Source organism: Antechinus flavipes, chromosome 1 (assembly GCF_016432865.1).
Source record: "Antechinus flavipes isolate AdamAnt ecotype Samford, QLD, Australia chromosome 1, AdamAnt_v2, whole genome shotgun sequence".
Taxonomy (NCBI): domain Eukaryota; kingdom Metazoa; phylum Chordata; class Mammalia; order Dasyuromorphia; family Dasyuridae; genus Antechinus; species Antechinus flavipes.
This window is the reverse complement of record NC_067398.1, coordinates 289,180,260-289,193,059: the sequence shown is the minus strand read 5'-3', so window position 1 is coordinate 289,193,059 and position 12,800 is coordinate 289,180,260. Positions and strand designations below refer to the sequence as shown.

The 12,800-nt window shown below is 37.3% G+C and overlaps 1 protein-coding gene across 4 annotated transcripts in view; it reads right to left on the bottom strand.

The window, feature by feature from the left end:
* DOCK8 (dedicator of cytokinesis 8) overlaps positions 1-12,800 on the bottom strand; it is a 312,124-nt gene that overhangs the window by 42,865 nt on the left and 256,459 nt on the right. For all 4 annotated transcript variants that reach the window (XM_051962333.1, XM_051962351.1, XM_051962346.1 and 1 more), the window contains 6 exons: positions 10,587-10,769; positions 10,065-10,200; positions 8,439-8,526; positions 5,622-5,718; positions 2,469-2,603; positions 477-629 (listed from right to left, as the gene is read on the bottom strand). In XM_051962333.1, the coding sequence (XP_051818293.1) occupies positions 477-629; positions 2,469-2,603; positions 5,622-5,718; positions 8,439-8,526; positions 10,065-10,200; positions 10,587-10,769 (792 nt within the window). The remainder of the gene's footprint in view (positions 1-476; positions 630-2,468; positions 2,604-5,621; positions 5,719-8,438; positions 8,527-10,064; positions 10,201-10,586; positions 10,770-12,800) is intronic.

Genomic DNA, 12,800 nt, shown 5'->3' with positions numbered 1-12,800 from the left:
ATCTCTTTCAAAAGCTTGAGTCTGTTGCTATAAATCTGTCTCATAATGACCAAAGATAATTCATAATAGATGAGCAACTATTTTATAGTATTCATACTCTCTGTGGCAAAATACATTCCTTCTTTTCCTTCACTAGTGGGAGATATTAATTGCAATTTAAATGCAAGAATGTGATCTTTAACAAAATGAACTACTTTGGAAGTTCACATGCCACTGAGAATCTTGATGCTTTCCTTCTGAAAAATATTAAACTCAGCTCATTACAGGTAATAGGCACAATCGGTTCTGATTCTTACAATTAAGGTCAGAGCCCACTTTCAACACTGTAAGCATCTGCTTTGTTTTACCCTTGACTAATGAATGCCTGGCTCTGACTCCCACATCAATTTTAAGTCTTAGTAGAGCAAACATTAAGTGGCTCGTTTTTCTCCTCTCTCTCCCCCTAATTTCATGCTCAATGGCCTAAGGTCTCTTACACTGGTGGCACCAAAGCTGAATCTCATGAGCAAGTAGAGGGTTGCACAAGCTTGACTGCGGGTAACATAGATGCTGCTGCTGCAGTGATGCAATACTCTCTGGCACAGGTCAGCACACTGCTCCACTTCCTCTTCAAACAGCAGGTCTCCAAACTAGAAGAGACAGTAGAGATCATGACATCCTGATCTACACTTTCCAACATTTTCTCTCTCTCTCTGTTTCTGTCTCTGTCGTTCTCTGTCTTTCTCTCTCTGTCTCTGTCTGTCTGTCTGTCTCTCTCTGTCTCTCTCTGTCTCTGTCTCTGCTCTCTCTGTGTATCTCTGTCTCTCTCTCTCTGTTTTTCTCTCTTCTCTCCTGTCTCTCTTCCCCTTCCCCCCACCCTGGGTGGAGGAACCTGTTGAAATATGCATGTGTTGGCTTGGAAAAGAAAAACCATCTAAGAAGTTAATCTATTGCTTCACACAATAATGATACACTTAACTCAGAAGATGGATTTGAGCAATGGGATGTACTTAAGGTTTAATTATGAATTACACAACTGCTGTGAGGGCTGCCTTACTAAGCCAACTCTTGGGCAAGATTATATCTGCCAGAAAGTCACAAATTAGAAGGCATTTCCCCTTCTCCACCCAACCAATTCTCATCTTCCAAGCATCATTGAAAATGCTTGACTACCATTTTCCTTTCCTTTCAGAACCAGGTGGAGAATAACCTTACTACAAAGGAGTAAAGGCATCCACCTTTTAAAGAGCTCGATCAGCCAGGGAAAAATAAGCAATAGCTTTAAGATACTTGGTGAAGACACATGCAAAGTATGTGCAGTAAGCACATGTACTTATATTCCCAGGGCTATGATAAACTGATTTCTGAAGACTAAACAGATTTCTGATTTCTGAAATGAAGACATTTTAAAGCTTTAGCATTTGATTTACTGGCAAGTGCCATACATTGCCCAAAGAAATGGGATAATGTAGGCTTGGGAAATGGCATGTGATCTAAGAGCTATCATGTATGGAGCTTGGAAGAATTTTCTTCCTTCTTCTTGGTATCATAGGATCAATTAATTTGGGATTAACCTGTGTAATCTGTGAATTAGCACATAGAGATGCCAGGGTGTAGGAAGGTTATCGTTTAGGAATACTTCAAGGGTAGGCTGAGAACAGGTTTGGTGGTGAGAAAGGCTAGTGGTGATAGAATTTTGATGATTCAATAGAGAAAGTGAAGAGAGAGACCAGAATAGGAAGGAAGCATTTGGGAGTGCACATAATGTTTATACATGGCTTGTATCATTCCATAATTCTTTTTTTTTTTTTTTTAAGACTTCCTTTCTTCCCTTCTCTCCTAGGCTAGAAGCATAGAGCTACTCACAAGACTGATCCCACTTCTGCTTGCCATAGGAACACTGAACTGCTCTGTTTCCAACCTGGGTCAGGCAGCCTCCTTCTCAGGTAATCTGATGGATCCCTGTTCCAGGAGGCAAATCTGGCCTCAGACACTTATTCTCTGTGACCCTGGGCAATCACTTAATCCTATTAGTCTCAGTTTTCTCATTGGTAAAATGAGCCTAGAAGAAAATAGCAAATATCTTCCAAAAAAAAAAAAAAAACCCTTAAATAAGGTCATAAAAAGTTGGACAAGACTGAAATGACTGAACAACAACTTATAGAGAAAAAGATCTATGGCAAAACTGCATCTCAACCAAAAGACTTATTGTTTCATCTTTGCCCATATGCCCAGTACAGTTCTAAGATCACTGGCCATTCTAGATTACTTGAGAAGATTCCAAATTTTAAATAGAACTATTAAGTTTCCTCTACCCTGATAATCAACTCACCATGAACAGAGATACAGATATATGTGCTCCTTTATGTTCTGTCACTTCATCTTCCTTTTAGGAATCTGGCCCATTGTAGATGGGAGATTGCTTCCCATCTACAGGCCAGAGAAACTAATTAAGAAAAAGAAAACAAAAGACCAGGGCCCTAGTTTACCTTGGCAATAAGAGCTCTGAGTGTAGCGAAGCAGTGAGTCAAGTAGGTGGTGCTCTGGTCACAGCTCAGGGAGTTCACAAGGACCCTCAGGACCCCTCCCAGAAGGTTGTCTTTGCAATCCAGGGCAGAGGTTGCCTAGATACACAAAATAAAAATGGAGTAATGAGCCATTTTGATGTGAATGTATACATTTGTGATGTAATGTGAATGCTTTCTAGGCATTATCTCATTTCTCTCCTCAGGACTACTCTATGACATGGGGAAAAATAAAAATATTTTTAAAAAACTGCCACTGTGCTGAAAGAGCTGGGTCCAAAAGACTCCTCCTAATGCATCAAAAGCTAAGGGTTCAATCTCCCATGTTTTAATGACTAGCCTGCTTTCTCTAATAAACTTTGAGTTCAAAATATCCCTGTAAGGATGTTGTCTGCGGATATAGCACCAGATTCCCAGTTTCTAAACTCTCCAATTAATTAATAATGTAAATTTCATTCTGGGTTCTCAAGTAAGGCTTTGCAAAATACCTGTTCCCTGCTCTGATGACACTGATTCTCTACACCCATGTAAGGGCCACAGTCTCTGGAAATGTCCTAATAGATAGATAAACATTATACTTATATCTTTATAGCATTTTTTATATCTGACCCATTACACTCTCTTTTTTTTTAAATTGAATATATTTTTTACTGCAAAAGGATACATTTAATTTTTTTTCACTGTGCAGTTTTTTTAAAAAATATTTTTATTTTTCTTCAGTTATATTTAAAACAATTTTTTACATTTGTTTTTAAAACTTTGAATTCCATATTCTCTCCCTTATCCTCACCTCCCAGCCTCCATTAAAAGAACACATATAAAATTATGTAAAGCATTTCCTTAAGTCATGTATTATGTACTCTTTTTACAATAACCTTGTGAAGGAGGCAGTTCACGGATAATTATTCTCATTTCACAAATGAAGAACCTGAAGCTTCAAAAGGTTAGATTTCTTTTCTAGGGTCACACAGCTAGGAAGTGCAGAGCTAAGACTCAGCCCCAAAGTTTCCTGATTTCTGAATCAGGTACCATTTCCAACTTCTGTGGGACTCTAAGTACAGTAGGGGCTGCTTGTATTGCAAGAATGCTTCTTCAGAGAGTCTTAATTTCCCACTGAGAAAAAGAACAAGAAAATTCCTGTTAGAAACAGGAATCTTTATCAGATTTAATCTTCATCAGATTGCTTGCTGTCTTGGGGAGGGGTTAATTAAAGAGTTAAGGAAGAAAGGACGAAAAATTTAAAGTACAAAATTTTACAAAAATGAATGTTGTGAACTGATGCTGAGTGAAACAAGCAGAATCAGGAAAGCATTGTGCACAGCATCAGCCAGATTGTGTGATGATTCAACTATGATAGACTTGTTTTTTCTCAGCGATTCAGTGATCCAAGGCAATCCCAGTAAACTTTGGATGGAAAATTCCATCAATATCCAGAAAAAGGACTATGGAGACTGAATATAAATCAACACATGTTAAGTTCACTTCTTTTTTCTTTTTCTTCTGTTTTTTTTTTTTTTCCTATCCCTTTTGTTCTGATTTTTCTTTTCTTACCCAACATGATTCATAAGGAAATATGTAAAAAAACAACAACAACAAAAAAAACAATGTATATATATATATATATACACAGATATATATATATATCTGAAAAAATGTTGGTTGTAACTGTGAAAAATTAAAAAATATATTGAAAACTATCTTTACATTTTTATGAAAAAAATAAGATAATATTAAAAAAAAACATATGTAACCCTCTGATCCAGCAGTGTTACTACTAGGCTTATATCCCAAAGAGATTTTAAAGAAAGGAAAAAGACCTGTATGCGCAATGTTTGTGGCAGTCCTTTTTTGTAGTGGCCAGAAACTGGAAACTGAGTTGATACCCATCAATTGGAGAATAGCTAAATAAATTGTGGTATATGAATGTTATGGAATATTATTGTTCTGTAAGAAATGACCAACAGGATGGTTTCAGAAAGGCCTGGAGAGACTTACATGAACTGATGCTGAGCAAAATGAGCAGGACCAGGAGATCATTATATACTTCAACAACAATACTATATGATGATCAATTCTGATGGACGTGGCCATCTTCAGCAATGAGATGAACCAAATCAGTTACAATAGAGCAGTAATGAATTGAACCAGCTACACCCAGCGAAAAAATTCTGCGAGATGACTATGAACCGCTACATAAAATTCCCAATCCCTCTATTTTTGTCTGCCTGCATTTTTTATTTCCTTCACAGGCTAATTGTATACTATTTCAAAGTCCGATTCTTTTTGTACAGCAAAATAACTGTTTGGACATGTATACTTGTATTTAATTTATACTTTAACATATTTAACATGTATTGGTCAACCTGCCATCTGGGGGAGGGGATGGGGGGAAGGAAAAATTGGAACAAAAGGTTTGGCAATTGGCAATACTGTAAAATTACCCATGCATATAACTTGTAAATAAAAAGCTATTTAAAAAAAAACCTTAAAAAAACAACAACATATGTAGTTATAGCAAACAAATCTTCCTATTGGCTTTATCTAAAACATGTCCCAGTAGTCACTCTGGCTTAACTCTGTCAGAAGGTATAATTTAAAGATAAAGAAATTGAGGGAGAGGCAGGGGGGTTCATACAGGTGGTAAGCTGCAAAACCAAGATTCAAACCAAAGTATTTTCATCCCAGCACTCTTTCTACTGTGTTACACCATCATTTGTAATTTATTCCTTTCATTTAGACCAACTGGACATGCCATGATCTTGTCATCTATTAAAAGTTTTGCTTACATCTTCAAGTGAAAGATGAAGTTAGAAAGTTGTAGCAGTGCAAAGCTCTCTTTGGTGGCTATGCATTTATTTTATGGGCCCAATTACAAGTATCAACTGTCCAATACTTCTGCACAATCATCTTTAAGGATTGTAGACCAGACTTGTAAGGTGAACTCTTTACTGTGAAAAGAAGGGCAGAAAAAGACTGGATTTTTTGATAAACAAACAAAAAGGAACAATCCAGGATCAATGTTTATTTCTTCTCCCTGAAAATGCTGTAATAAAAGCCTTTTTAAAAATTCTAGTAAAAACATCCATATGTAACATAGTTTGCTGTTGATTTTCTTACCTGGATAATATTTTCCTGCATATCTAGAATGATTAAATTTGCTTCGGTGGCCAAGTTGCCATTAATCAAGGCTTCTTGATCTAACTCTGCCTTTGTTCTAAGGAACAAAAAGAGGTCAGATTAAACACATATCCAGTCCAGCTGTATTCTAGAGATTGCAATCTGAACACTAACACACAAGCAAACCCTCAGAAACCTAGACCTTTCAGAGAAAACAACAAAGCAAGTGACTTAGGGAAGTAAGCACCTTATACATTCAGATAATTTTATGAAATTAGTACCTGATTTTAGAAGTGGTTTGTTTTGTTTTGTTTTGTTTTTCCTGGTGATTATCTTAACTGTGTCTGATTTTTTTAGCTAAAGTTCTGAAGTCATTATTATAATTATAAGTCAAGTAAAAGAGAGCCACTGCTTTTTAAACAGGAAGAGATCTGGGCAGAATGAGAGCTGGCCAATCAGATTGCTCAAACCATCTCTGGGGATACTTTGGAGTTTTGGGTACTGACAGCAATCTCCAGATCTGGGCAAAGTGGAGCCCACGCTACAGGCCATCAAGAGTCAGGTTGGGTGTGATCTGAGTTTGGCAAACAATGATGCCACTGAGTGAGGAGGCTGATTCCTTCTGAATTGGGTCAAAGTAAAACTACCTAATTAGACTTTCAAAAGACAACCCAAAGTTTGCTCAGCCAAGGCCCGGCTCTTTGTCTCACCACTGACTTTTCTCTAAAACTTTTTTGTCTGAGGACAAGGCCCAGGGAAGCTGGTATTCTGACGTCCATGGTATACCAGCTACTAGGTATTTGGAAACTCTTAAGAGTCTCAGAGTATTTCTTACATTTTTTGCCATCATTGTCAGAATGTGAAAGTCAGGATGAATCATGTGCTACCACCATAAAGCCAAGCATTTTGGAAATAGACATATGGAGAAGTGATTATCCTAAGATTACTGAGTTCTAGAGAGAGCTATAAAGGAAAAAAAGCCTTTTTTCTTGATTAGGACTTCCCTATGTATATTCATGAGGTCCATTCTTGAGATCTTTAACAGTAGGATGAAGGAAGAAATAGAAATATGGAGGGTAAGGATTTCAGTTGTTTAATGAAAAAAATCTCTGAAGCAATCATTTTGTATTTATTAAAAACTCTTATCCCTACTTAAAAATGGTAGTGCAGAGTTAGATTAAGTAATAAGCAAGGCAAAGTAGAAAGTAAAAGTAAAGCAGAAGTAAGCATAAATAAGATATACCCATAAACACAATAATAAAGATCAGGAGTAGAATTTATTAGGAAAAAAAGTAGAAATAGTAATCATTGATGGCAGATGAAGTTAGAGTGAAAATAGATTTAATCAAAAGAGAAAAACTATATTATGTGTCATCGATATTAATTAATTGCTTTAGACTATTTAAAACAATTAGATAGTATAAGGTTGGAATATTGGTGTGGTGTTGAAAATGATGAGCTGGTAGATTTAGAATGATATGGAAAGACTTGGACTTATGAAGGCTCATGCAATCCCTTCAGAGAAACAGAGAACAAACAAGTATAATACAGCCTGCCTTATACAGATTTATATAAACTGAGGCAAACAGAATTAAGTGACTTGCCCAGGATTACACAGTTAGTAAGGGTCTGAGGCTAGATTTGAATTCATGAAGAAGAGTCTTGCTGATCCCAGGCTCAGCACTCTATCCACTCTAACTACCTAGCTGCCCATGTTCCCTCCCAGATCTCAATCTATGGTCCTATAAAATAGAAATGGCACATTCATTAGCAAAAGTACAGAGAGAATCCCAAAACTCTGAAAAATCCTTAAAGGAAAAAACTTTCTTCAACTCTGCCTCAGTGAGGGGACTCCACCCCAAGCACAAACAGTTTCATCTTTGTTTTCTGGGTAGGGTCATCTCAGTCCTGAAACCATTGAATTCAATTCAAATTCTAACTCTAGCTGAAATCCATGGAGGAGCCAATCTGGGACTCCATCTACAAGCCCCCTTTAGCTTGTAGCCAAAACCCCCTATTATAAAAGAGCCAAACTAAAACCCTCTCTTTGCAGAGGGTCCAAACATGCCAGCACATTCCTGGCACCCCAAGGACTCTCTGCCTACTGGAATAATGTTTCCAGTGCCCTCCTCTCTTTATCCTCACCTATTTCTTAGACTTTAACCAGACTTTAACTTTACTTCCAATCCCCATAATAAACCTCTTTTATCAATCTAGGTTTTCAGGTCTGTAAATTCCTTTACAGGGGGCTCTTGCACCACCAAAAGGGAATCCTAGAACTCCCTACCCTTGTGTGACCACTAGACCTCATTCAGACCATATTTAATTCCCTGACCACCAGAAACCCTAATTTTATTTGAAACTCCAAATCTAAACCTCATCAAAAGGAGACTTGCTCAGAATTAAAATTCTTCTCATTTTTGTCTGAGTTACACGGCAGATTCCTATTAACAACATCCAAAATATATTCAGTTTCAAATTATGCAGACATGGGCATGTAGCCTGTGTTCTCATTTGCTTTCTTTGTGAACTTATCATCTGCCTTTACCATGGAAAAATATTTCTTCTGTACATTATCATCTTTGCAATACCATCTGAAATATGCAAGCATTAGTTTTCTTTAAATACTCTACCAGTCCAGAGAGTTCATAGAATTTTAGTTCTTTTAATTACTCTGGGCCACTGAATGGACTTCATCTATACAGAAAATGATCATTCATTCTCTTTGCCTTTGAGGGATACAGCTATTTTGGTAACCTAAGTACCCTGGGAAAAATAGTTTGGACTTTTGGTAAAACCATTTGCTGAGTGACTTACTTATCTAGCTTTTCGTTAGCCTGTCGCCAATGTGTCTGCTCTTTCCTCCATCTCAGGTTTTCATTTAGTCCCGGAAACCGGTCATTTCCTAGGAGTTAAAAAATGCATGATTGGAATTTGATTAGAATGGAACTCTCCAAGATAGCTGGGATTTCATTAACAAGTCTTATTGAAGTAGCCTAGCTCTAACTCTGCTGATGACTAGAAAAAATGATGTGCCACGAAAAGGTTAGCAACAAAATCCACTAGGCACCTGACCAAACTCCCCAGTAGTTGGCTTGTTCCCTGACCTGGGGAGAAGGAGAGGATGGTAGGGAAAAGATAGAGCTGCCCTGCCTTGGGCCTCAATTCTCATAGCTCAGATTCTCTGATTCCATTTCTGTAGCTTGCAGACAGGGAGCCCTCTAGTGAAACTCTTAAGACTCACATGTGTATCCCTGGCTGGGACAGAGGTGGAAGGAAAGCTTGCTTCTCATCACTATGACAGGAATCAGAGCTTATTGCAATTCCCTGTTCACTGATTTCTTGGGACATTGAAGGTCTGACAAGGACACAAACACTGCCAGTGTGTTTAGGCTCTCTGGAAAATTTACTCCAGAAATGACAAGGGTGGCTTTTTGGGTGGTTTTGGGGACAGAATCAGGCTTCAGACACCTTTGAGTTGTGTAAACCTGGGCAAGTCACTCTACCTCTGTTTGCCTCAGTTTTGCCATCTGTAAAAGTGGTGCATCATTTCCCCTTTGTCTTTCAGAAATAATGCTCTTCTAGCCAGGCCTTTATTTCTTGACTTTTGTGGGACCAAGATACTCATTTGGATCAGAATTTTGTTTTCTCTGAGCAAGACTTGGGGAGGGAAAAAGAATCAATTTCATCTTCTTCATCTGAACATGTAAATCTGCACATGCAAACAAGTCTTCAACTAGAGGAGCTAAAGGAATAAGTATTTCTATAGTGCTTACTATGTGTAAAACACTGTATTAAGCACTTTTTATGACTATTATATTATTGAATCATCTGCTAAGTGAGAATAGGAGCAACCCTTTCAGGGTTATTATGAGAATTAAATGAGATTCTCTATGTAAAGCACTTTTCAAACTTTAAAGTGCTATACAAATATTTTTATTATTGCTAATAATTATTAAACATTCTCTGAATAAACCCAATCATTCTCTTAGAAATGCTCTTGGCTAATATGGCTACTCTTCACCTTCCTTATCAAATGAATGAATTAATAATTGTCAAGCACTTAGCACAGGATCTGGTACATAGTAGGTACTATATACATGTTACTTGTTATCATTATTTTCATTGTGACTATTCTTCTTTACCCTAGGGCTTGGCCCTTTTACTCCTGTTAAATTAGACTTAATTCCAGATGTCTTACAGAGACATCTCCTCACTTGCCAACTGATTCACAAAAAAAAATGATAGGTGGTTAATAAATGCTTGTGGATTGCTTGGTGGACAGTTTAGCTCACTGACGAATCACAAACCTTGCTGTTGCAAGGCATGGCACCATCAGCTTCTAAGCAACATAAAGTTGAAATCTTATTAGTAAAATATTCCCTTCCCACAAAGCATCTGAAACATTCAGAGAAAAATTAGAATGAGAAATTAAAAACTCACCTGCTGGTATCTTGCAGCGTCGCATCATTTCCCCTCTAGCACCTTCTCCTCTTAGTAATGCTTCTTCTAGCCGAGCCTTCACATCTCTAGACTTTTGAAGGACTTGTGTACTGACTTTGTCAGAATTGTGTTTTCCCTGAGTAAGATTGGGAGAATTATTTTGAAAATTATTATATGTATAATGCTAATCCTTAAGGAAATATTAAAATTTCAGCTAGTGGAGTTATGTGTTATGTGGACAAAATCAGAAGGGATGAGAAATTGTTTGATTGGGATTCTTGTATTCATCATTTAAACATGGAAAAAACAGAGATATCTTCTTTTTCTTTTCTAAGGTATTAGAATATTGATGAAAGGAAGAAGAAATGAACTTGAATACATAAATGTACAAAAAGCACAGAAATAGGAGAGGGAAAGATGTCTCCTATTGTGTTTTCCCTCACTGCATGTCACTCCCTGCAAAAACAAAAACAAAACCCTAAAGCAGCTGAAATTTGGAGAAAATTGAAATAATTTATGTACCTTGTATTCAAAACATGAGACACAGATGAAAAGTAGATCTAAAATCCTATTTAGCTGTATTGGTGGTAGGTCTGCAATCCACTTCCGAATGAGGCTTTGTTCTGCATTTTTCATGATCCAGAGGAAACAAATCATGAGGTTGCGGGTGGTATCAGGATTCAGCACATTGTATTGCTTGTAGGGCTGGAATGAAGTTTTTTATTTTTTATTTTTGAAAGATAGGGTTGATAGAGAAAGAAATAAAAACAGAAATGTTTTTAGATTAAGAAATGCTAAGCTTTCAACATGTAAGAATTCTTATTCATTTCCTGACCCAGTATCCATTCCTATCAATCCTTATATAGTTAAACAAAGGTTCCTGAGTCATACAGATCATGAAAGGAGATGGTAGGATTAAGGCAGGACTAGGTCCAGCAAGGGATGATTAAAAGATGATTGAATTTTCAATCTGAGGCCGTAGATTGAAATCCCACACTTATTGTGCCTTTTTGATCTCTAGTTCCTATCTAGAAAATTATAGTGATCTCTTGAAGATCCTTCCAGTATTTATTCTGTGAGCCTATGAACAAGAACTATATTATATAGTCTTAGGACTACAAAGGCAGGCAGCTCTTTGACTAGCAAACTACGTTTCCTGGGGCTTGTGTGCTATTCTATTTCTATCCTCTCCTGATAATTGATAGAATTATGTTTTCTATCTCTCCCCCTCTTTGGTGCACTATGGTTGCAGACTGCATAGGTCCTCAAGGATGCTCGCTCTAATGAAGTTTTAATGTAGAGGAGAATGTAGGGCTGGATGCTTGAGAAAACTGCCCTACTTTGAGCATCCCAAGCTAGCACTGTTCTGATTTCCAAAGGGTAAGATTAAGTTGATAGAATTGGTGTGGTAAAGAACTCATTTGTGCTGGTTGAATGTTTGGTGTCTGCCTGTGTGGCTTAAAGATTATGTTTTTTAGGCAAAGAAATTCCATGATACCAATTTTATTGCACAGAGAATTGTTTTTTGTTACTTAATTACATGACATGAGATTGTACTCTTTTCAATATGGCCATCATGGGGGGAATGTAGAGATGAAATAGATATTCTCTCTTAAGTATGTTGGAAATAATGGTTTGGGAGTTATGGGACATAAGACATTTCTACAACTTTTTTTTGTGTTTTAAAAATATATGTTATGTCAATTGGAGAATGGCTGAATAAATTATGGTGTATGAATGTTTATCAGCATAAAAAGAAAAAAAATGTTACAAGGCATGATTCACTGGGTTGCAGAAACATGGAGGGCCACATTTGGAAAAGAATGTGATGTAAAAATAAAAGGCAACAATATAACTTGTCCTGTAAGCTTCTTAAGTAAAGGGGGTAAAATAAAAGAAATATATATTTTGGAGTCTGCAGCTTTGATTAGTCAGAACAAAAGAAACTATAACTACCTTTGGTCCCACAACAGCTAGGGTCTGAGTTCTTTTCACAGGCTGATCTTTGATTATCAGGCACCCAATAGAAGGCAGGGTATATAGTATTTTGAACCTTTCTTACTCTGAAGGAACATGCTAGTTGATCCTTTGGTTTTGAAGAAGGGACTGGAAACTCTAAAACTCCTTGAAGGAGAAAATCTCCTTTAACTTTGCCTCAGTGAGGGACCCCTTCCGAGGGAAACAAGACAAACAGTTTCACTCTATTATCTAGCAAAAAAATTCCAACTCTATTCAAGAAACTCATTCTATTCAAATTCCAGCTCAAGCTGAAAACCCAACTAATAGATGAGCCAACTTGTGACTCGGCTCACTAGCCCCCTTCAGCTTATAGCCAAAGCTCCTATTATAAAAAAGCCGATCTAAAATCCTCTCTTTGCAGAGGTTCTAAACATGCCATGCTATGCTATGCCAAGGAAACCTCTGCCCATTGGATAATATTCTTTTTCAGTGTTATCCTCTCTTTATCCTCACCTATTTCCCTAACGAGACCTTATGCCTCTCTTGTCAGGATTTCTAACCTTACTTCCCAATCCCTATAATAAACCTTTTACCAATCTAGGTTTTCGGGTCTGTAAATTCCTTTACAGAGAATCTCTGCACCGCCAGAAGGATGTTCCCCAAAACTTCCTCTCCTTGCGCGGAATCCCAAGAAGGTGTAGGGGAGCCAAACCTCTCCATTTGGTTCCCCAAACCGAACCTGCCACTAGACCTTATCATTTAACTCCCTGACCACCA